Source organism: Vicia villosa, linkage group LG7 (assembly GCF_029867415.1).
Source record: "Vicia villosa cultivar HV-30 ecotype Madison, WI linkage group LG7, Vvil1.0, whole genome shotgun sequence".
Taxonomy (NCBI): domain Eukaryota; kingdom Viridiplantae; phylum Streptophyta; class Magnoliopsida; order Fabales; family Fabaceae; genus Vicia; species Vicia villosa.
In genome coordinates this window covers 84,244,062-84,270,176 of record NC_081186.1, presented here as the reverse complement: position 1 = coordinate 84,270,176, position 26,115 = coordinate 84,244,062, and the positions used below count along the sequence as shown (strand labels likewise).

Genomic DNA, 26,115 nt, shown 5'->3' with positions numbered 1-26,115 from the left:
AATTTGAGTTTCTAATCCCACTCTACTTGGTATATGGTAGAGCCCTTCACTCTTATAATTTGTCTTTGAATCAGATTCCTAATCCGTTTTTTCCTTGCCACGTGATAGGAATGTTCTTACTAGGGTCAATTCTATCACAAAATTTGAATTTCGAATGACTCTCCTTGGTAAGGTATAGTCGTACTTTACTCAAATAGGCACCCCTGATTTCTTAGTAAACTCATTAAGATGAAGTTTAGTGGGTAGCTTATAGCTATTTTATCTCTGGGATCTAGAATGGAGCAACTAGGGGTGATGCGGAAGCCACCCTGGTGGGGCACCCATAATTTTTTAGTAAACTCATTAAGATGAGGTTTGGTGGGTAACTTATAGCTATTTTAGCCCTCGGGGATCTAGAATGGAATTACTGGAGGTGGCGCGAAAGTCACCTCGCTGGGACCCCCTAATTTCTTAGTAAACTCATTAAGATGATGTTTGGTGGATAACTTATAGCTATTCTATTACCCGGGGATTTAGAATAAAGCTATTCGAATAGGGTTCTCCTACTTATAAACACTCAGACGTGTCTCACTCGGGGTTCTCATATTACTCACACTTGTAATTCTTTTTCAACAGAAACCACCCGAGTGAGACACGTCCGATTTCTTAGTAAGCTCATTAAGATAAAGTTTGGTGGATGACTAGAGTTGACGCGGGAGCCACCCACTAGGGTAAGATATGATATAAGTGGCCTTATGCAGGTAACCAACCGGAGTGAGAAGCTGAAAGATTTCCTCCATTGAAATCTCATACCTCTAGTGTTTCGCACATCCCTTTTGACTTGTCTCTGCCTCTAGTGTTTCGTACAATCCTGTTGATGATAGAAAGGAGAAGGAAATAGATGGAGAAAGAAAGATGAAGTTAGTGCTCGACAAAGATATGAAGTGGGGGTGAGGGTGTGGGGCAGATGGGATAGAGGAAAAGTCATTGCTAATGTATAAGACATAATCATAACCACAAGATTATCATTTTTCCACTACAGTTGTCTTTATATATTAACACAGATAAACTAATCATAACCACAAGAAATCAATTATATGCCCAAAGAATACTTTCTCAATAACAGATATCACATAACAACAATCTATTTTAAAAAATGTGCTGCTTAGCTTAATCAATGACAATGACAAGATTTCCAAAAAAAAAAAATCAATGACAATGACAATGACAAATACTTTGTTCCCTTGCTAAAGAAAATACATTGATTGACCCACTAGAGAAAAGAGGGCAATAAATTATATAATACAACAAAAAATTCAGCACAATTGCTTCATCCAAGGACTCTTCAAATCTCTGGAAGATTAACTTGAACTTTGTTCTTTGACACTAACTATACTATATATGTAAATGTTGGATAACAGTAAATGTCCAAATTAATTAATAAAATAATAAATAAAAAATACTGTCAGAATGACCAAGAAGCTTTCCTTTGCCATGGTTGCATTTCACTCATGCAACCATCTGTTCCTGCTCTATGTACAGCTGCTCCACCCATGGTGGAAGCATTTCTCTATTCAGATCGTACTGCTGCTGTTGCTGTTGATGCTGCTGCTGCTGCTGTCTCGTCTTCTCAGCACCATACATGTTAGAATTCTCAGAAGGAACATCCTTGACCAATGAGTTAACCCAAGAGACATCAGGCTCACTCTGTTGGGATGATATAGTTGATGGTGCCGGGTTGTTTCTGAACCCGAAAGAAGCTGATTTCCTTAGCTTGTTCAGCTCGTCTCCGTTTACGCTCCAGTTGAGTTTCCCGGTGGGGGAACCCCAATCTGAAAGGCCGGAGGAGACTCTGCAGGAAGGGTTGGAAGGTGGAGAAAGCCCGAGATGGTGAGTTGATGCGCCGCGGTCAATGAAACTCTGGCTGCGTTGCTTTGCGAAGGCGGCAGACCTGGAGTTCATCACTGCAGCAGCCACGGCAGCTGATGAATCAAATCCGTATGCTGAGGGTTTTCTTACTGGAGAGGAAGGTGTGTTGTTGGATGGATAACTAGCGCGAAGGTGGTTCATGTTCATGTTCTGGCTCATGTTCATGTTTTGACGCATCTGCATGGCAGTTGGAGATTGCATTTGTTGTGTGGGTGTTGAGGGTTGCATGGAAAGTCCATGTAGTTGAGATAGTAAATTAGGATCAGCAGATGCTAATAGATCATCGAGGTTAGTTGGATTCAAATCAACAATCCTGTTGAATTCGTTGCTCCGGAAAGATGGGGAAGAGATTCTCGCAATCTCTTCAATCATTTGCTGCTGCTGTTGTTGTTGGTGCTGTTGTTGACGGCGAGGACTATCTAGACCGAGCAGTTCCATCTCGAGATCTAGATCCCTGGCGCTCAGAGCACTCTTCAACCGACTACCGGGGAGCTGCAACGATGGTGGAGTGAGGTTTAATTTGTTCTGCCACAAGTTTCCGCCCTTGGGAGACGATGAACCTGCCAAGGGAGACATGGGCGGCGTTGACACGGTTGACATAGGCATAGATGAAGAACTAAGAGACAACGGACTCATCGATGTCATGTCAAGTGCACTAGCTGAATAAGATTTCGGTGAGGGCATAGCGGACCCAGTGGAAGCATACACGGGACGAAGCTCTTCAGGCTTGTGAGCAAAGAAGCATACTTTTCTGTTACAGCCAGTTTCATCCTTACAAAGCCTTGTTCGGTATTGTGCAGGATGAAGCCATGACTCAAAAACACCGTGAGCATACTCGCAAGAATCGCCTTTCTGGCAGGAACCTTTGCGAAACTCTGGGCAAGGAACACAGCTGTAAGGGTATTTCCTTGGGTCTCTCCTCCTTGCGTTCTCACCTGGATGAACAAAAGGACACTCAGTCCAATCGTGAGAATAAGCCCTCGAACACGGTTTCACCTTGAAACTATACATCCTAAACTCATCCGATCCATATACACCGTTGTTTATATCCGGCAACGATATATCAATAGGATACTCTTTCTTATCACCACCATCTTTTTTCAAAGGAACATCCATCTCCCCTTGGACGAGTTCGGCACTCACCTCACCTCTCAGAAACAGCTCCAACACCTTCCTACGCGATTTCAACAAAGCATTAAAAGCAGGCACAATCAAATCAACCGGCTTATTCCCACCAGCATCAACACAATCGGCATCCGCCCCAGCCTCAAGCAAAAGCTTGACAACCTCAAACGATGACTCCGAACCACCGGCAACAGCACAATGAAGAGCAGTAACCATATCAGAACCACAAACTCCATTAACATCAACCTTTCCTGTCAAAACAATATACTTAACCACCTTAATACTTCCAAACAAAGAAGCAATCATGAGCGGAGTCCTCTTCTCAGCTCCCATCTCCTTCAACCCAATTCTCCTACCATACCAAAACCCTTCTTCATTCAAATCCAAACCCTTCTCTTCCACTTCTCGTGCGAAAGCATTGAAATCATCAGCAGCAGCCAATTCAAGCAATACTGATGAGTTGTGAATACCCTTCTCAAGCTTACTCTCCATGGCGTAATCCGATGAAGAAATTTTACTCTTTGAACCACTGCACATAATCCAAATCCTGTACAAAAAACCAGCAAAAAATCAATAAAAACTTCATCTAAAAAACTTCACTATTTACAAAAACCCATAAAAAAAAAATCCAAGTCATAAACAAAAATTACCCATTTCTATCCATATCTAAAAAAACAACCTTTGTTCCAAAATCCTAAATTTTAGATCCATAAAAGTATTTTCAACTAACCAACACAACAACAATCTAGTATTCCAAAACCCAATCATGGTATTAAAAAAACATAAATAAAGAGACATAAAAATGATACAACACAAAAAACAAGTAACAACCTTAACCTAAAATAAAAGCTTGAATCTTTGATCTACCCAAAAAAAAAAACCCACAAAATAATTACCTCAAACCCACCAAAAACAACCTAAGATCAAATAAAAATACAAAAAAAAAAAACATACCTTAGTAAAACAAAACACTGAAACAAGCTTTCGCTGTTGTTGTTGATGATGATGTTGGGAGTAAGAGTAATGAAGAAAATCGAGAAAGAAGAGAATGGATATATATTGTGAGTTGAAGACAACAACAATTATGTATATATGAGAAGAAGAAAAAGGAACAAGATAGGAAAGTGTGACTTTTCTTCCTTACTCTTTCTCTTTGGTCAAAGTCAATTATTCAATGCCAAGGGTAACAGTGGGACCCACAGGCAGCGTTTGCTTAATGTCTCTATCTTCCTCTAAATGCAAATGAAATTCAAATGAAACTCAAATTCAAATGCAAATGCAAATTCAAATGCAAATGCAAATGAAATGCATCGTGTGGACCCGTCTTGAATTTACAATATTATCCCTTAAGGAGCCTATGGCTCAACGGGTGTTTTTCACTTTTTAATAATTGTTGTAATGAAAAAAGGAAATTCTAACTATTGGTCAAATTGAAAATACTATGTTTATTAAAGTGTTTTTTTTTAATTGATTTTTGTTATTGGTGATTTAGATGCTTTGTTTGTTTTTTAAATTGTATTGATGGAAACAAATTCTAAATAATTAAGATTGTTGAATGTGTTTATTTCAATCTCTTCTTTAAGAGGTGATTTCTCTTCTTTGCCAACAGGACAAGGTTTGAGAACTTTCGTTTGTCACCAAGGGACACTCTTTGAATAGTCTTGATTGGATTTTGTTTGTTTGTATTTTTTATACTTTAATAATCTTTTAGAAAATGATGTAAGAGGTGCTAGTTTGTTTAGTTTGATTTCATAATATGATTGTATTTTATTTTTAAAAAAATATAATTCATATATAAAAATGGAAATTTAAATATAAATATAAAATGAACAAAAAAGAATATGATATTGAATTAAATAATTAATTTATTAAAACATTTTAAAATAAAATTATCATTTAAAATATTATAAATAAGGATATTAATTTAAATTGTAAAATTAAATATAATTTAATTTTTATATCACATTTCTCACCAAACACATATTTTAGAGTTTATCTAGTCAATATCATATTTTGTTCTTATCAACTCTTTGTCACAACTTATTCATATTTTATCATTTAAAATATTACAAATAAGGATATTAATTTAAATTGTAAAATTAAATATAATTTAATTTTTATATCACATTTCTTATCATATATGCATCAAACACATATTTTGATAAGAGTTTATCAAGTCAATATCATATTTCGTTCTTATCAACTCTTTGTCACAACTTATTCATATTTTACCATGTCCATCAAACAATTTATAACACTATGTAGATTGGTCAAATTTTTAAAAATGATATGCAATTTGCAATGGCATCGTATTGATAACTTGGAATGGACATCACAATCATATAGAGTCTGCATTTTAGGATAATGGTGCATAACATTTATTTGTTGAATTATATTTGATATTCTTTTATGATGTCATGTTGTGCGTCATATTTGTATTCAAATAATATATGTTATTTTTAGATTGTGACCATCTACTTTAGCATGTGTTTGGATCACATGTTCATGATAGTCTGGTGGATGATGGTGACGAGTATGAAGTACCATAATTGAGCTTTATGTCACGTATGGATGTTTAATTTGGCTTTACACCATAAGGAAATGAGAAGAAGTGGTTCATTAAGCAATGATCATTGAGAAAATTCCTTATTTGATGCCCATAAATATGGTATTGGATAGTTAAAAGGGCGCATTTAAGAGAGCTGGAAGACATGTACTAAAGGTTTTATTATCCCTATAGTTGGGTTTTGAGGGCCACAGTCTAGTCGGAGTGAGTATATGGAAGCTCATCGGTGCCTGTGACAGGAGTGGTTGGACGAGCTGGAGTATTAGACACTTATTATGAGAGGGATAATGTATATTTACCCAAGGTACAATGGTTGTTATCTTCTCCTAGTGAGGATTAGGTACCTTTGTGGAGAAAGGTATTAAGTGTGGGGGATTTTTATGACTCTATATACTTTTTTGTGTCATCACTTAAGGGGATTCCACCGACATAAGTAGTAGGCATGACAACTGAGCGAATTGGAGAAGGTTTTTTTACCTCCCCTAAACTCAAATCCGAATTTTCAAACAATCTTCGTTCCTCGCCCCGATCCCCAACGGATGTGGATAGCCGAGACCCAAATTCGTCTCAAACAAGTTCAGCTTGGGTTCGGGTATCCCCGCCCGCCACCATCCATTTAGTGAAATCCATTTTTTAAATAGAAATTTTTTTTCCAAAATTAAATTACATTACAAATAATAAAATAAAACAGTCTAAAAAAAATTTATACTTACATTTCAAATATTTTAAATAATAAATCTAAATCAAAATATCAAAATATTGACCGCATATTTAATATTCTAAATTATAAAAACTAAATAATAAAGTACATAATGAAATAAATGGGGCAGATACTAATGTCCTTATTACCCAACTCATCCTTATGTTTTGTAATCGGGGAAAGCCCAAACTCAATCAAAATGAGTTTTCCCCATCAATTTCGGGGCGAGTTCGGGTGGGTTTTTATAGGTGTGGGTTATATTGTCATGCCTAAGCAATATATTTGGTATCAGGGTGATTGAGAGTTACTTATGAAGTGAAATCGAGCGAAAAGTTTCTTGGTGTTAAGATAACTGTCAAATTTACTTCAGTACAATATATGTTTATAGGTCATTATCAACATACTTAAATAGAAAACAATCATATTTTTCATTATTATTGTGCATATTAGTAATTTACTTGAAAAGATAAAATTGATTTGCATAAGTTTCTATATGTTAGATAAATAAAAGTAAGTATTCATGAGGCAACAAATCACAATGAACTAAGGAAACTAGAAACTAAGGCAATTTCACTTATGAATAAATGATTCAAATAATGAATGGAAGTCGGGAACCAAACTTCAGAAAACAATATAAATTCGTTAATCAAAGAAACATATGTGTACTGGTCAAAAATTACATGTGTACATGTTACCCCTGAAAGGGCATGGGTACTTAGAGGCCTTAGTAGGTTTTTAACAACTGAGGGTGGTTATGGCTTGCTCCCAACAGTGAGAAACCTTGTATGGTGATGTTATGGTGGTTTTAGAGGATCTGATCGTGTGAGGTGAGAGGCTATGCATCTCAGTGTGGTGCTTAGGAGTGTTTGAATTAGGATATTATCCCTCTCCCATTAGGGAAGAAGCATATATAGGGGCCTTTTGGGCCTAGGTTTTAGGAAACCCTTGGAGGAAGTAATTGCTTCCCTATGACTAGGGGAGACTGTTGACTACCTATACCTCAGGGAATCATGGTATGACTCCTTCTCATATGACTAAAAGATTGGTGAGAGTGTCGCCTAGGCGACATCACTTTAGGCATGGATCCTGAAGTCGCCCCTATTTAGGATTCTTACGAATATTACATTACAATATGATTAGTAAATTCAAGGCAATTTAGACATTACTTAGCACCAAAGAAAGCTCAATATGTTAGTCGAGCTTTCCTCCAATTAGAGAATAAGGCCCAATACTAAATTTCAAATAAATTATCTACGCATATCCCACTCACTTATCATTCATACAAATATGACCCTTTTTTTATTAAACAAGTGATTTCAAACACAAGAGGGGGTAAATTATGATTTAATTTTTTTAGAAAACATTCAGAAATAATGGATTTATAAAACAAGTTTTACACATAAGGTAGGAGAAGAAGATAAAATAAATTAGGAATAAAGGAAAGCAGACACCATAATTATCATGGCTCGACCCAAAACCATGAGGTCTACGTCTAGCCTATAAAGATAACACCTTGAGAATTTTCAATATTAACCAAACTTTTAACACAGGTTCAACTCACAACCTTTACACCAATATTTATCACGGGTTTATCTCATGAAGGAGATATTCGTCCTCTACCAAATGTAGTTTTGATATAAAAAAACAATTATTTGTGAAGATTATCAAAGATGAAAGAGCTTAAAAAGACACATGATATATCTAAAGTATTGCAATGCTTCATGGTTTGTTTATAAAATTGTGCATCTTTCCATAGCAATGTTACATGATGTATATAAGCATGCATACAACAGAAACAAAACGCCTCTTTCTAAAAAATAAATCTTCATATCAATTCAAACAAATCATTAAATGTTTATTCATTTTCAAAATGTTGAAACTTTGTGCATTACGTTCAAATCATGAAAAAATTTCATAAACATATTTTCATCACTTAAGGTTTATGTATTATTGAATTTTAACATTGAAAAGGATGATCAATTTTCATCTTAGAAATCATTCAAGATTCAAATACTTAAGATTATTCAAAAAGTGCATATTGAAACTTAATTACCAAGTTTGTGGTGATAAGTTGTTTGTTGTAAAAGGCTTAAGGCTATTCGAATTGGTGTAATTCAAAGTCCACCATAGTGTTTGATGTTTGTGAAAAAGGTCTTTTGAATTAGGATGATTCAAAGTCCGCCATAGTGTTTGGTGTTTATGTTAGAAGATTGTAAGAGAGGTATTGGTGCAAGACTTGTACAAAGAACTAACATAGTGGAGGATTCTTCAAGATGTGAAGGGACTAGATGTAACTCTTAACTTGGAAAAGGGAACTAGTATAAATCAATTTGTCATTTATTTTATGCAATTTATTTTCTTCACTATTCTCTCTAAGAACCGTAGAAAACAAAAGTTACTTGTTTTAAGTTAAAAATTAAGAATTCTTAATTAAAACAAGAAAAATCCATAAAATCTAATTCACCTCCTCTTAGATTTCACTCTAAAGCTACAATTGGCATAAGAGCAAGAGTTGGGTAAATTGCTCCTAGATTCGGGATAAAATGTCTTCTATAAAAGTGTTCTTAGGAAAATATGGTAGTGTAAATAGACCCCCATGTTTTGTTGGTGAACAATATAACTTTTTGAAAATCAGGATGCAACAGTTTCTTGAATCCCAAGAGGCTGAAGTTTAGAAATCCGTGAAAAATAGTTGCTTTATTCCAACCGTTGTTGTAAATGGTGTAAATCTACCAAAACCTAAAGATGCATTAAATGAAGATGATAATAAGAAAATTATTCATGATAAGAAAGCCAAAAATATATTGACATATTCTTTAGGAATGGATGAATTCTTTAGGGTGACAAATTGTCAAACCGCTAAAGAAATGTGGGGTACCTTGCAAGTCACACACGAAGAAACCAAAGAAGTTAAAGAAGTTAAGAGATCAAAATTGAACACTTTATCATAAGAATATGAAATGTTCAGAATGCTACCCCATGAAAATATTTTACATATGCAAATAAGGTTCACTGTATTGACAAATCACTTGATCTCTCTTAGAAAAGTTCTCAGCAATGATGAATTAAACTTGAAGGTTCTTAGATAAAAATCATGGCAACCAAAAGTGATGGCCATTTCAGAAAATAAAGGATTATAAAAAATGACATTGTCGGCATTATTTGACAAGTTACAAGAACATGAAATGGAACTTGAAAAATTAGAGAAGTATGAAGGGCGTGAAGATAAAGTTAGATCCCTTGCTTTAAGTCTAAATATGAAAGTTCACAAGAAGAAAAATCCTAATCCGATTATGAAGATGTTGTACTAATCAAGAAATTTAAAAAATTATTGAAAAAAGAAAAGACAAAGAAAATTGGTCAAAGAGAAGCACCAACTTCAAGAAAGAAAATTACTTATTTTGAATGTGGAAGATCAGAACATGTCAAAAGTGATTGCCATACCCTTCATAGAAAGAATGACTTCAATGGCCAGATGAAAAAAAGGTCAAAATGATCATACTAAGCATGGCAAGTCAATGAAGTAAGTTCATCTTCAGATGAAAAACAAGCACACATGACATTAATGGTTTCACATCATTTTGATGATGATAATAAGGTTAGTAATAATGAACCTTCTTATGATGAATTGCATTTTTCTTTTCATGATAAATGTCTAAAGTTTTATAGATTATGCGCTAAGCGAAAACGATTTCATCTCTAGAAATTAAATCTATTGCCATGCAGGTAGAATTGGACCAAGTTAAAACAATTTCATCATATGAAAAATGTATATCTCTTGAATCTTAAATTATTGATCTAAATCAAATTATATGTAATTATGAAAAAGGACAAATTGGTTTGAAAAGTGTGAGATATTGGATCGAACTCTAGTATGGTCGAAGGGTAGCTTCTTGGTTCGACAGTTTGACAGAGTTAAGCATGAAGTCGAAGGTTGTTTACATGCTGGTGTCGAAGTGTGCATGTTGTAGTCGAAGATGGGTCTAGCATGCAGATGTCAAAGATGCTAGGATTGTTAGCATGTTAAATTAGATTTTAGTGTTTAAACCCTAATTTATTAAGTTGGCTTGTGTAATGGGCCTTGCTGAAAAAGCCCATTAGTTAGTATGTTAGGTTTTATTATAAATAGCATACTAGTCTCTCATCATTGCTAGGCTGCAAATCCTAATTTAGGGTGAGAGAGATTATTTGTTATTCTTGTAAACTTGTAATCTTGTTTTAAGAGAAAGTAAAAGAATAGCAGTTATAACCAATTCTTGTGTTCTTCTTATCTTCCCTAATTCCTATTATACTTTGTTATTGGTATCGTTTTTCACAACAAATTGGTGCGGTGAGCGTGGATAAGATGCCTTCAACAAAGTATGAGATTGAAAAGTTCACCGGAATAAATGATTTCGGTCTGTGGCGCTTGAAGATGAAAGTCCTACTGGTTCAGCAGGGTTGTTTGGAAGCGTTGAAGGGAGAGGCAGCCATGAATGCTGAATTAACGGCAGCGGAGAAGACAACTATGATCGAGAAAGCACACAACGCAATTCTGTTGAGCCTTGGTGATAAGGTTCTACTACAGGTATCAAAGGAGACGACGACATCAGGGTTATGGGTGAAACTTGAAAGTTTGTATATAACCAAATCACTGATAAATCGACTCTACCTGAAGCAAGCTTTGTATTCATTCAAGATGGTTGAAGACAAAGTGTTAGCTGAGCAGTTGGATATGTTTAACAAGCTGATTCTTGATCTTGAAAATATTGATGTAAAGATCGATGATGAAGATCAAGCGCTGTTACTATTGTACGCTTTGCCTCGATCACATGCTCACTTCAAAGAAACTCTCCTGTATGGAAGAGAGTCCATGTCCTTTGAAGAAGTTCAATCAGCCATGTATTCAAAGGACTTGAACGAACGAAAGGAGCATAAACCTTTGACTGTTGGTGAAGGTTTGGCCGTTAAAGGAAAACTCTTACGAAAGGATGGTAAGTCTGACAAGAAGAAGGGCAAAAGCCAGTCGAAGTCTTACAGTGGCGAAGCATCTGGCATTCGATGCTATCGTTGTAAGAAGGAGGGTCACACAAGAAAGGTGTTCCCTGAACGCCTGAAAGATCATGGAGGTAAGGATAATGGCAACGCTGCCATTGTTCAATATGATTTTGAATCATCTGATGTTCTTGTGGTTTCAAGCAGTGACTCTAAGAAGGAGTGGATTATGGATTCAGGTTGCACTCGGCACATGACTCCAAACAAAGACTTGTTCGAGGAATTATGTGATCAAGATGGTGGATCAGTATTGCTGGGAAACAACAAGGCTTGCAAGATTGCAGGTGTTGGATTTGTGAGATTCAAGCTCCATGATGAGTCAATAAGGTTGTTGACTGAAGTCAGGTATGTTCCTGACTTGAAGAGAAATCTGCTTTCTCTTGGTGAATTCGACAAGAAAGGATATGTTTTTCAAGGAGAGAAAAGTATCCTAAGAGTCATGAAGGGGTCGACGGAAGTCTTGAGAGGCGTGAAGAAACAAGGCTTGTATACCCTTGAGGCTGAAGTTGTAAGTGGTTCGACAAATGTTGCATCCACGAAACCTTTGTCGAAGACAGAAATCTGGCACATGAGATTGGGCCATGTCAGTGAAAGAGGTCTGGTCGAATTAGGGAAACAAAATCTGCTTGGTGGAGACAAAGTCGAAAAGCTGAAGTTTTGTGAACCCTGTGTATTTGGAAAATCTTGCAGAGTGAAGTTCAACAAAGGCAAACAAAGAACACGTAGATCCCTTGACTACATCCATTTTGATCTTTGGGGGCCTGTAAGGTGTCCATCACATTCAAGAGCAAGGTATTTTCTATCCATAGTAGATGATTATTCCACATAATTATGGGTATTCATCCAGAAGACTAAGGATGAAACTTTTGAGAATTTCAAAAGTTGGAAGACTCTGTTTGAAAATCAGACTGGCAGAAAGATCAAGAGGTTGAGGACTGACAATGGCCTTGAATTTTGCAACGAGGCGTTCAACAGTTTTTGTGCTGCCTCTGGTATTGAAAGGCATAAAACTACTGCAGGTACTCCACAACAAAATGGTTTGGCTGAAAGGTTTAATCGAACTATTTTGGAGAGAGTCAGATGCATGTTGACTAGTGCGGGGTTAAAGAAGGTGTTATGGGCTGAGGCTGTTTCGACAACAACATATCTGATAAACAAATGTCCTTCGACAGTGTTAGATATGAAGACACCTGAAGATGTTTGGTCGGGACATCCACCAGATCTCGACAAACAGAGAGTATTTGGCTGCGTAGCCTATGCTCACATTAGGCAAGACAAGGTCGAACCTAGAGGTCTGAAATGCATGTTCATGGGATACCCTGAAGGAGTCAAAGCTTATAGGCTATGGTGCCTAGAGCCATGTCACAGAAGGTGTATCACCAGTCGAGATGTAGTTTTCAATGAAACTGAAATGGCTTTTAAGAAAACTGATGATGTTGGTCGAAGTACAGAAACATCTAACGAAGAGCTGGAACAGGTAGAGATTCCTGTTGAGGTGGAGCATGTTGATGCTGAATTGCATATCCCTGATGAAGTCGAAGAAGAAGCAGAAGATGCTGAGGAAGTTGAAGAAACTGACGATGACTACCTATTATTGAGAGATAGGTCGAGAAGAGTCATCAAGGCACCTCAGAGGCTTGGGTATGCAGATCTTATAGCTTATGCCTTAATCTCTGCAAGTGAGGTTCTAGACGAAGAACCTAGAGACTACAAGGAAGTTATGAGGAGTTGAAATAAGACTGAATGGCTGAAGGCCATGGATGATAAGATGAAATCTCTTCATGATAATCATACTTGGGAACTGATCAAGAAACCTGGTGGGGCAAGGTTAGTCAGCTGTAAATGGATTTTCAAAGTTAAGGAAGGAATTGAAGGAGTGACGTCGAAAAGATACAAGGCAAGGTTAGTTGCAAGGGGTTTCACTCAGAAAGAAGGTGTCGACTTCAATGATGTGTTTTCTTCTGTTGTGAAGCATAGGTCCATTCGAATGTTGCTTGCCATGGTGGCACAGTTCGATCTTGAACTGGAACAGATGGATGTGAAGACTGCGTTCTTGTATGGTGATCTAGATGAAACGATCCTGATGAGGCAACCTGAAGGGTATGTCGAAAAGGGGAAGGAAGATTATGTGTGCAAGTTAAAGAGATCTTTGTACGGGCTGAAACAATCTCCTCGATAGTGGAATAGGAGATTCGACAAGTTCATGGCACGCATAAGTTTCATTAGAAGTCAGTTCGACCACTGCGTTTACTTCAGATTTCAACCTGGTAATTCATTTGTTATTTTGTTGCTTTATGTGGATGATATTCTTATAGCAAGCAACAATGTTGAAGATGTGACGAGGGTGAAGGTTGAACTCAATAAGGAGTTCGATATGAAGGATCTGGGAGCTGCTTCCAGGATTCTTGGAATTGACATTCGAAGAGATAGAAAGAAGTCGAAGTTATGCCTATCTCAAGAGGCATATCTACGAAAGATTCTCGAAAACTTTGGTATGTCGAATTCGAAGCCAGTTGTGACTCCAACAAACCCTCAATTCAAGCTGAGTATTGATCAGTATCCCAATACTGATGTCGAAAGAGCCTATATGAACAGCATCCCATATGCTAATGTAGTTGGTTCTTTGATGTATGCTAAGGTCTGTACTAGACCCGACATAGCATACGCAGTAAGTCTTGTAAGCAGGTACATGGCGAATCCTGGAAAGGCTCACTGGCAAGCATTGAAGTGGATTTTAAGGTACATAAATGGGTCTCTGAAAAGAGTCCTAATTTATGGTGGAGCCTTGGGTGAAGATAGTAAAGCAGCAATTGAAGGATATGTCGAATCTGATTATGCAGGTTGTATGGATTCCAGAAAATCTATTTCTGGATATGTTTTCACTATGTTTGGCACTGCAATTAGTTGGAAAGCAACACTTCAGAAGGTTGTTGCTCTGTCAACCACTGAAACGGAGTATATTGCCCTATCTGAAGCTGTGAAAGAAGCATTGTGGCTTGAAGGTTTTGCGAAGGAGCTGAAACTTCAAGGTCGAGGTATCACTATTAAATGTGATAGTCAAAGTGCAATACACCTGTCAAAGAATTCAGCCTATCATGAGCGAACTAAGCACATTGATGTGAGGCTGCATTTCGTCAGAGGAGTAATCGAGCGTGGAGAAGTCCAAGTGCTGAAGGTTTCGACTGAAGACAATGCTGCTGATATGATCACCAAGACATTGCCGAGTTGCAAGTTTTTCCACTGTATGCAATTGATAAAGCTGCATGAAGAAAGCTAGTTTGTTCCCTTGATGTTGTAGAGTTAGATCCAAGGTGGAGATTTGTGAGATATTGGATCGAGCTCTAGTATGGTCGAATGGTAGCTTCTTGGTTCGACAGTTCGACAGAGTTAAGCATGAAGTCGAAGGTTGTTCACATGCTGGTGTCGAAGTGTGCATGCTGTAGTCGAAGATGGGTCTAGCATGCAGATGTCGAAGATGCTAGGGTTGTTAGCATGGTAAATTAGGTTTTAGTGTTTAAACCTTAATTTATTAAGTTGGCTTGTGTAATGGGCCTTGCTGAAAAAGCCCATTAGTTAGTATGTTAGGTTTTATTATAAATAGCATACTAGTCTCTCATCATTGCTAGGCTGCAAATCCTAATTTAGGGTGAGAGAGGTTATTTGTTATTCTTGTAAACTTGTAATCTTGTTTTAAGAGAAAGTAAAAGAGTAGCAGTTATAACCAATTCTTGTGTTCTTCTTATCTTCCCTAATTCCTATTATACTTTGTTATTGTTATCGTTTTTCACAACAAAAAGTGTTCTAAGTAAGCAAAGGAATACAAATGATAGAAGTGGTCTTGGATATTTCAAAATTTTACAAACCTACTTCAAATAAGACTATCTTTATAAAGTCTACCAATGCTTATGACAATTTTCATACTAAGAAGGTGCAAGATTATTGTCAAAGAACTTATGTGAAAAACAATTTCTATCATTATAAAGTAACAAGCCTTTTAAGTATTCTTAATTTTTTTATTGCAATCATAAAGGCCATACCATTAATATATGTTACAGTTAACAATTTGGTAACCAAATGGAAAGTATGTATAGGTTGAGAAAGAAACTAACCCAAAAGGATTAAAATAATTTTGGATACCTAGAAAGAGCAATTTTTTTTTGTATATGTGCTTGGAGACCATATGCTAATTTTGTTAAATAAAGATTGGTTGTTCAAGATACAAGCTTTAATTGGTTAAAGATGAATGAAAATGTCTCACACTTTCAAAAGAGCATCAACATTTGTATCAGCTCATCTATATCATGATTGACATCAATATTGGTACTTACAATTGTGAAGAAGATAAGTGTCTAAATATATGATATTATATTCTTTGATCTAATCACTTCATCTATCAAAATGCATCTTTCTATATAGTACTTTGCTTTAGATTTTATTCTCTTTCTTCTTTTTGATAATATCAAAGGGAGGGAGAAGATGTATGGTTGTTTTTGTTCATTTTATTTCAGGATACCAAAGCTTGAAAATCAAAACAAAAAGGGAGATATACAAGATAAGCGGAGTATCAAATGTCAAATAGAAACTTCTCATCCATATATTTTCTCATCATCAAAAAGCGGGAGATTATGAAGAAGATATCCATCATCTACCAAATGTAGTTTTGGTGAAGACAAAGACTGATGAAAACTATCAAAGAAGAAATAGTTTAAAAAGACACATGATGAATGCTAGCCAATTATGAAGCTTAAATCATGATGTCCGATCAAGTTTAAAGATTGATAAAAATATATAGTGATCAAAGAAGGTATATTGTTGGAAAAGCTTTAAACTATGTGCAAAATGATCAAGCTAAGGACCAAGAATGCATAAGTCATTAGATGTCATAAAATTTAAGGAAATTGATCATGATGTTAAGGTCCTCAATTGCAGTTCATCGTGTATAAGCTTTATATGCTTAGAAAAACTATCTCTCACTTCATCTAAACTCTTGTATTATCATTCATATTCATACATTGAGCCATACTTAAAAAAATAAAGTTTTAAGCAAAATTTTATGGTATTTGGATACCATATTGTGGTATTAGAATACCAATTAAAAACACTTAAATTTTACTTCTGGATGAAGTGGTATTCGATTACCACTAATTGGTATCCGGATACCAATATTTGAAATTCAATTTTATTTACCGTTTGAAATGGGGTATTTGAATATCATATTATGGTATTCGATTACCATACTGAAGCAATGCATTTTTTCAAATTTAAGATGTTTAGAAAACATTGCAATGCTTCATGGTTTGTTTCTAAAGTTGTGTATCTTTTTATAGTAATGTTTCACGATGTATAAGCATGCATATAACAGAAACAAAGAACACCCCTTTCTAACAAAAACTAATCTTCATATAAATTCAAACAAATCATCAAGTGTTAATTCATTTTGAAAATGTTGAAACTTTGTGCATACCTTCAAATCATACACAAGTTTCATAAGCATATTATGAGTACTTGAGATTTATGTATTATTGAGTTGTAACATTGAAACGGCAATTTTCATTTTAGAATTCATTCAAGTTCAAATACTTAAGATTATTCAAAAAGTATGTTGTAACATAATCACCAAGTTTGTGGTGATAAGTTGTTTGTTGTAAAAGGCTCTTTGAATTGGTGTAATTCAAAGTCCATCATAGATTTTGGTGTTTGTAAAAAAGGTAATTTGAATTAGAGTGATTCAAAGTCCACCATAGTGTTTGGTGTTTATGTTAGAAGATTGTAAGAGAGGTCTTGATGTGAGACTTGTACAAAGATATAACATAGTGGAACATTATTTAAGATGCGGAGGGTATGGATGTTCCATTAAGTTAAAAAAGGGGAACTAGTATAAATCATTGTGTCACTTATTTTCTTCGATTTATTTTATGTAATTTATTTTATGCAGTATTCTCTCTAAGAACCATAGAAAACCAAAGTTAATTGTTTAAAGTTAGAAATTAAGAATTCTTAATAAAGCAAGAAAAACTATTCAAATATAATTCACCCCTCTTAGATTGCACTATAGAGTTACACAACTTGCAATATTTACCAAGCTTTTATCAATCGTTAAACTTGCAACTTTTGTAGCTTACAAGTTTAAGAAAATAAGACTTTACTGGTTTGACAATAAGATAAAAATAACAACATCGATTAAAATTAGATTCTAGATAGTAGTTTCTCTATCGATGCTAAAATATATATGAAATGTGTAAATTTTATAAAATAGAGTGAGAAAATAGAAAAAAAACTTTTTTAATGGTTTTTTCACATTTCTTGTGAGTTCCAAAATGATCACTAATGCTCTTTATATGATTGAGCAGTCATAAGGATTCACAAAAAAAAAAAACAATGGGAAAAGCCCTAAATCGGTCCATAATTCATTATGTCACGTCTATAATCGAATAAGCTAAGGAATTTTAGAAAAGTTTTATTCAAATCCACACCATAATTGATTATGTGTAATCCATGGCCATAATCGATTAGTCAATGAGATACACCTCGTCATTGATTATACCACGTCCATAAATGAATATAGGGTAAGAAATACTTCATAATCAATTAAATTCATGTCCATAATCAATTATGCAAGTTTAACACTATTTTTCTTTTTCCAAAGAAGTTTTCTAAAGTTGTATTTGAAAGTGAATGATTGGAAAACAAATTTGTGTGTGTCAATCATAATTATACTAATTTCTTTGAAATTTCTCGCAAATATTACGTAATGACCGAGTCCCATCACAATCCCAAACTTACTTTTTTTTATTGTCCTCAAGTAAACTATCTTCATAGTCAAAATTTCATCAGAAATAAAATGCTTACCCTTACCAATGAACATCAGCTTTAATTTTTTGATCAACACACAAGTTCCATGCTTCATTGCAATTAACTGCGAAAAGTTTTTCGCACAACACAAATACTTAACTTATCTCTCATCTCACCTTTATTCGCTCAATTTGACAATGTAATCACACAATCAACATACATCAGCATTTAACAAAGAGTTTGTAAAATTTCTAACAAAGTCAATCAAAGTCATATTCAAACACACTTTTCTTTCCTTTGATCAATTTCTCTAGTACCCCAACCTCAAATTTAAACGTTTCTAACTTCCAAGAGCAACCCCAAACTTTTTCTTTTGCATCAGACAAGGAAAATAAATTATTCTACCTAACTCTAAATAGGGTGGAAATATTAAACCTTTCAAGTTAAATGGCTGTATAACACGCGATGTCACCAAAAGAATAGCTAAGACTCAAAATGGTTAGAAAATAATATAAATCAATTCAATACTGGTTGGCATAAAAAACTCAGAGTTTTCTCAAACAACTGCCTCAGTGTGTATTTATCAAACAAATATACTCAAATAGAAAAAAAAAATCAAATTTTAGAAAATAACTAATGTGCGGATACTCTCATAAGATGGAAAGATGAACAATGGAAATATTTAACTCAAACCTTACTACTCGAGGTATCTGGAGATGAGTACAAGTAGTCATTTTATCTTTTATTCATCAAATGTCAATCTGGAAGGGAACTTCAATGTTAATACTTTTGTTCATTATTTTTCTAGTGACTTTTGCTTTTCTTTTTTATATTGGAAATGGTAATATAGAAAACTATAACTGAAATAAATTACAATAGAAAACATATTCATTACTTTACAACATAGAGAAGTACAGAGAGGCAATATCATTCTTGAGATCTAGCTATTACTCTTCTTTGGATCGTCGTACAAAAATGGAAATACTGAAATTAGAAACTAAAACTAAAAACTTATCAACAATATGTTGTTGGAGTTGAAGTAGTTATTCAGATCATTCATTCTATTTGGAAGCTTTGGTTATGTCTGGACCAGGTGGTCCTCATCTCATCTCTCTTTGAGCTAAGGCTTGATCTTTCTTTGACAAATAAGTCTCCATATTTGCAACAGTGGTAAAATGCTCACGCAAGTTCTGGACCGGTATATAATCTCAGTGCTCATCGTAAAGGCTAATAAGTTAGTGAAAATTTTGGTGTTCAACAAAAAAGTTGGGTGTAATTTCATTTTCCCAACTTGTCATGCCAAACACATATTCTTCTAGTCTATGCATACAATTAGGTGTTTGTTATTGTTGTTGTGGGGCTCCTTCAGATTGATAGATTTTCATATGCTAGAATGGATGTGGCTCTTCTTGTTTACTTTGTAATACCCCATATTTTCCATTTATTAATTTAACTAGAACTTAAATTAATTATTTGGATATAATTGGAAATTTTGTGAATTAATTGGAGAAATTTTGAAAATAGAGTAATGGCCCAAGGTGGTGATTAGTAAAAGGGAGGTGTTAATGGTTAGGCCTTTTACTGAGTTGAACTCAAATTTTCATAAAACAAGGAATTTGGGAAAAGAAGGAAAAGTACAAGCAAAAGAGGAGAAAAGGAGAAGAACGAAGAACACATGGAAGAGCAGAGGAAAAGAAAGAGGAAGATTCAAGACTTTTGGCTAAGGTAAGGGGGGACTCTTCTGATTATCATCTTTTATTAGTTTATAGATAATAGGATTGAATTGGTATATTGTTTGTTTCAATTGAGATGTATGTTAGGTTTTGAGTGATTTTGATGAAATTGGATGATGATGATTGTGTATGATGTTAAATGACTCCTAAAACATGTTAGAATTGTGCTATAATATGTGAATTGGTACTATTTTGATGTGGTAATTGTTTTGACACGAATTGGTTTGAGTTAAAAATGGAAAAGTGCTATCAAAAGTGATTTTTTGGGTTGCAGGTACGTGGTAACCGGTTACCTGAGGGTGGTAACCAATTACCCGATGTTATGTAGGAGAGGGAGGCCTATTCGTTGCGAAGTAACCGGTTACTTGAGGTGTGGTAACCGATTAGCTCTGTTGCATTTTGTGTTGTTGGGTTGTCTGGGAGGCAGTAACCGGTTACTCCATTTGTGGTAACCGGTTACCGCTGTTACGAATAGGATTTTTGGTTACTCCGCCAGGCAGTAACTGGTTCCTCTATTTGAGGTAACCGGTTACCGCTGTTGTGTTTTTGAAAAAATACTTGTTTTAATTGTAACTTTCAAACCGTGTATCCGTTTTAAGTGCCGTTTCAAGCACAGTGAAGATAATTAAATAATTTATGGGATAAAATGGTGAAATGGGCAGAGGCTCGATTATATTTTTAAAACTACGATTTAATATCTTGGTGAAATTAAACATGGTGTTCATGTATTGTGAATTGTAACAATGTGATAATGTGATCATGATATGATTGTATTGTCACTGTGATGATTGTTGGAATGAGGTTGATTTATTTTTGAATGATGCAGGGGCATGTACGTACTAAATTGGCGATGATAACAGTGATTTGTGTTGAGATGATATTATTCATCGAATCGGTGATGACGGTGAGTATGTTATATGTTGCATGCATTCATAATCATTTTGGTGGCTGAATTTCGGTGATGTTTTGGATTAGTGATGGCATAATTCCCATTGCGTAGAATTAGTGCTGGCAGGGCCGTATTTCGGTGATGTTTAGATCGGTTGGATGGGTTAATCCCATGATGAATTGGTACCACATGCGCAGTATCAAAGCATTTGCATATATGTTGTTATAACATGATTGGAAGAATTCTAGTGTTATTTCATGGTGATGTGATTGAATATAATTGTTGTGATTGATGAATGTTGCTGTTAATCTGAATATATTGCAATTGTGTGAATAATATGCTTATGAAGTTTTATTGTTTATAAACTTATAACATTTGTTATAACATTTTTAAGATTGAGGAGTAGCATAATTTATTTTGGTGAGGATTGCTCGTAGAGTAGTTCTTCTAGTTACGTCGTGTCGGTGTCATACTCTGGTCTTGTAACATTGGGGAACATTTGTTTTAGAGTTATTTTTATGAACTCTTATTTTCAGTTATTTGGATTATTCTGATTGGATTACGAGTCGATGACTCTTTGGTGATGAATATTGATTGTTTTGAGTTATTCGGATTTTGAAACTATTCCGCTGTGTTAAACATACTGAATAATGTTGTTTTATGTTCCTCAAAGGCATGGCATGATTGAATGTTTTCAGATTATTTGGAGTTGTAATGCCCTTGTACATGTTTTACTCCGAACTTATTAAATATTCCGCGGGGGTTTAAAAGGGTGTTACATACTTCATGTTGGCCATCTTCATTAATTAGATGTGTGGGGATATTCTCATAGCACTTCAGTTGATTGGCAGCATATAGCTTACCATCACATCATCAGGGTGACTAGGAACTCCAGCTAACCTTCATAACTCATTAATAACTCAAAAATACCCACAAGCTCGTCATGGTGCGTCAACCATGTATTTGATATTTTCAACAATTAACAACCCAACATTAATTGTCTCATAATTTAGAATTTCCATCAAAGCTTTGCAGTTTTCACAATAAAGGAGACCCGTGATTTTTGTATTAGGCTAATTTGTCTACTACACAACATCAATGGTTTCCCATTCACAATCACCCACTCAGCCCCAGGTTGACAAAATTCTTCTTTCCTCCTTTCACACATTCTCTCGGTGATGCTAACACCCCTTATATTTTGAATGCTACACTTAGAATGAGGTTATAGATGAAGTAGAAAATTAATTATAGAAGGGCTATATTAATCAATAATTTTACCTCATACATAAGAAATATAGTCTTTAAACAGATCCAAGGCATATTAACATAAAATTTCAACCAAGTGGATTGGTTGGTTTCCTTGATCAAGCTATTGAACCTAGTCCATCCATTCTTCTCCAGCATAACCATTAATTCTTCATAACCTTCCAAATCTTGAACATGAAAAGCTATCTCGCTTACCCCTTTGTAATCTTTGATTTTGAGGTACTTTTCGGTGTTAACTTGTGTCCAAAATTTGTAGTTTGGGAAGAGTAAATCATCTTGAGTAGGTGGTGCGGATGAAGTGGAAGCTTGAGAAATTCATCTTCTTTTTGGTGCCATAGCTCTGCAACAAATAAGACACAAAAATAAAAAATAATGCAAGAAAAGTAAGAATAATTTTAGTAGAAAGAGTAGCAAAAGGTGGTTATATAGACGAAATATCAAAATTGGAAATTTATAGATCATATAATGCTTCTGTCACGACCGTGTTAAATTTAAATTATCTCAAACAGTCATATGATCCAACAGAGTATAATTAGGTTCATCTCTAAATACATAATCTAAAATAACTTAACTACTCATAATGAAATTAACAATTACCATGAGTTGATAAGAAGTATTTTTCAAAATCAGTGGAAAATAAACTCTCCAATGACTCCAATGCTCTCCAAATTAGCTCACAAAAGCTCATGACTGTCACTTTTCTCTAACATTCGGAACCCTAAAAAAGATCTCCATTTTTTGATTTAAAGCTGTAAAAAGCGTGTCAGAAAATCGCGTCATTGCGACCATGTTGAGTTGCATCGCGATTGCGATATTACTTCATTAGGATTACTATCCCAATTTGAATCATTGTAGTCCCTTAGAGAAAATTTCTTTAAATGATTGGTTGGAGAAACAAGCAAGCCATGATGAGCAATACCACTTAGGTGTCGAAGAATGTGTTTGATTATGCTCCAAAGTGATTCCAAAGGTTTAGCCATGAACTGACATGTTTTATTAACCTATAAAGCTATATCAGGTCTTTTTAAATTACATATTAATGCAGGGTTCCAATTGTTGACCTATATATGGAGGGATCAGTTAAGATGTCAGTTTCATGTTTACTCAATTTAAAATGGATGAACATTGGCATGCTTACTCCATTTGCATCAATTATGTTTGCCTTGGCCATCAAGTCTTTGATATAATTGGTATGTGTTAGCAACATAGCTCCATTAGGTTGATTATGTACCTTAATCCCTAGAAATTACTTTGATTTGTCAAGTTTCATTAATGCAAACTGGTTGTGAAGCTTTGAGATCATACCATGAAAAAGCTTAGGAGAAGTCACGTTGAGAAGAGATCATCAACATACGTCAATGCATATAAAGTTATATCTTGATGCTTGTAGACAATGAATGAATGTTCATATTTGTTGGAGGAAAAAGCAAATTGAATTAAAGTTTGACTGAGTTTTCCATACCATGTCATTGGAGCCTTTTGAGACCATAATTTTCCTTATTTAATTTGCACACAAGAGTTTAATTGGTGTTGATAAACTCATGTGATTATTGCATGTAGACTTCTTCTTGAAGGTCTACATTTAGAAAAGCTTTATTGATGTCAATTTGCTGGATCTCCCATTTGAATGTCAGAGGAAAAAATTTCATGGAAATTAAACTCTTGTTTATGGTAACCTTTTTCTACAAGCCTATCATTGTATTTATTTATGGTCACATCTGAATTTTTCTTGACATTGAATACCCACTTGTAGTCAATGAATTTTATATGTGGTAGGCCGATAACCCATAGGGTCATGGATCGAATTAGACTCTGATACCATAAAGAATGAACTATGCATGGAGAGAGAAATTTCACAAGATTTTCTTGTGTTTATTAGAATGAATTCATTGATTTGTACATGAGAGATAACTAGGGTTGTGAATAGGCTCAACCAAGTTACTTGCAAAAAATATTATAGCCTAAGTATGCTATAAGCTTATTTTTAGGCCTAAGTCAGACCTTTTTGAATGTCTGATTAACCTATTTAAAAGCCTATTTAATTTGTACATACGTAAATAAACAATTCAATTAATGTTTACGTAGACTAAAAAACTAAAAGATAAACGATACTAAAAATATTTTTGCATTTACTTATATAAGCTAACTTAGTAAAATAAATTTTGTGAGACTATTTGTTTAAGAAAACTTATAAAAATATCTTATGACATTGTTCGTAAGATGTTTTCAACCTCTTTTCATTAGTTCTTCAAGATAACTAAAAGTATAATTTTTGTATTTTAATTCAAAGGACCATATAAAATATAATAATAATAACAAATTTATTTATATTGTTTAAATAAGTTGATATGATAGGCTTAAAAAGTATTTATATTGTTTATGGTATGAGGTCTAGCTTTTTAATTAAATAAGCTTATAAAAATTTTAGGTCTTTTCTATTTTTTTTTGTGTGTGACTAACTTGGACCGATGTAGACTAAATCGAAAGTCTTTATTAATTGAGCGGACTCATTTTCACCGCAAGAGATATCAAACTAGATATACAAATCTATGCTAAACTTACTTACTGTAATTAGTTACACAAATTAAGAATTAGTTAATCTAACTGATAACCTCTAACCACCGTTCTAACTAACTTTTTAAAGTAATACATACTACATTTAGTATACTCCAATACTACATTTGGTTCTTAGTGTTTCTTTTTTATTTTGAAAAAAATATTCATATTAAAATTAATCTTTGTAATATTCATTTTAATTTTTATTTCAAAATATTTAAATCAAATATTCTACATATAATATGTATTAAATTAAAATAAAATAATAAGATCTAAAAAATGATATATTTATTTAATTATACTACTTCCTCAAATCTTTAAATAAAAATTTAAAAAATGAAAAAAATCAATGCAATTATTAATTCTTGTAACTATAAACATTTTTATAAATTTACTGACAAAAAAATTGTAAAATATAAAATATATAAACTAATATTTTAAAAAAATAAATAAATCATAGTATAAAAGTCTTCTGAACAATAAATTTACTTTGAATTTTGTATTTTTTTCTGACAAACAGGACTCAAAAAGTCTAAAAAATCTTTTACAATAGTAAACATGAAAGATAAGATATTATTTGAACTATCACATACATATTTCAAACTTAATAAATAAATTTTGGAAAGTGAAACAGAAAAACAGTACAGAAAGAAAGGAAGGAGCCAATGAAGAAGGGACCACATGAGAGAATAGCATGGCAGTCGAATTGAAAAAAGTCCAAAAATAGTTTGAACGCGTTTTTGTGGTGTGTTTGGATTTTTTCTATAATGTTTTTGTTTGGTTAATAAGTGCTTAATTCTGAGTGGGTCGTAGTTGGGTGACAGACAGCAGGATATGTTTGTTTCTGAGTCATCCTTCAATTATTTATTATACCTTTGAAATTCTAACCTTACTTTTCTTCTTTTGTCACACGAGGATGCCACTTGAGTTGAAAAAACAACTCAACTTAACTTTACTTTTGACGTAGTCATACATGTTACACTAGTCTACTTGTTGTACTACTTTTCTTTCATCAATCTATGCACTTTCTTAATCTTTTCATAAAATAATCTATCTAAAAAATGTAGCTACATTGAAAATCTAAAGAAATTAATCCTAGATATCACTAAAAGTTAGTTAAAAATGTGTGATTAAAAAAACTATTATTTCCCTCTTTTATAATAGGTATCCTTTTTTTATTTGTTTTTATCTTAAATTATTTATCCTTTTAAAATATTAATAATATATATTTTTTCCTAACTTATGTTTTCATTCATTTATCTACTCTACTATCTATTATTAATAAAATTATTTTAATAAATAACATTAATTTTATCATTAAAATTAATATAATTAATTATTATCTTAAAAAATTTAAAAATCTCAAATTATAAACTTGTATGTATGTATTACTTGAATTGTGATACGGAGGGAGTAGTATGTATTACTTGGATTGGATTAAGTAGATATAAATAGGTGATTTAGAGTTTAATATTTATTTATATCTACTATTGATATTTATAAATTAATAATATATTTTTTATATATTTATATTTTTATATAATTT

At 33.9% G+C, this 26,115-nt stretch overlaps 1 protein-coding gene across 1 annotated transcript; it reads right to left on the bottom strand.

Annotated features, from left to right (window-relative positions):
• Positions 1-1,192: 1,192 nt before the first annotated feature.
• On the bottom strand, positions 1,193-4,144 carry LOC131621025 (zinc finger CCCH domain-containing protein 29). Its single transcript, XM_058892226.1, has 2 exons — positions 3,988-4,144; positions 1,193-3,580 (listed from the first exon to the last, which is right to left on the bottom strand). Exon 2 carries the CDS (start codon positions 3,568-3,570, stop codon positions 1,489-1,491), a length of 2,082 nt encoding a protein of 693 aa, XP_058748209.1. The 5' UTR covers positions 3,571-3,580; positions 3,988-4,144; the 3' UTR covers positions 1,193-1,488.
• Between the last annotated feature and the right edge of the window lie 21,971 nt (positions 4,145-26,115).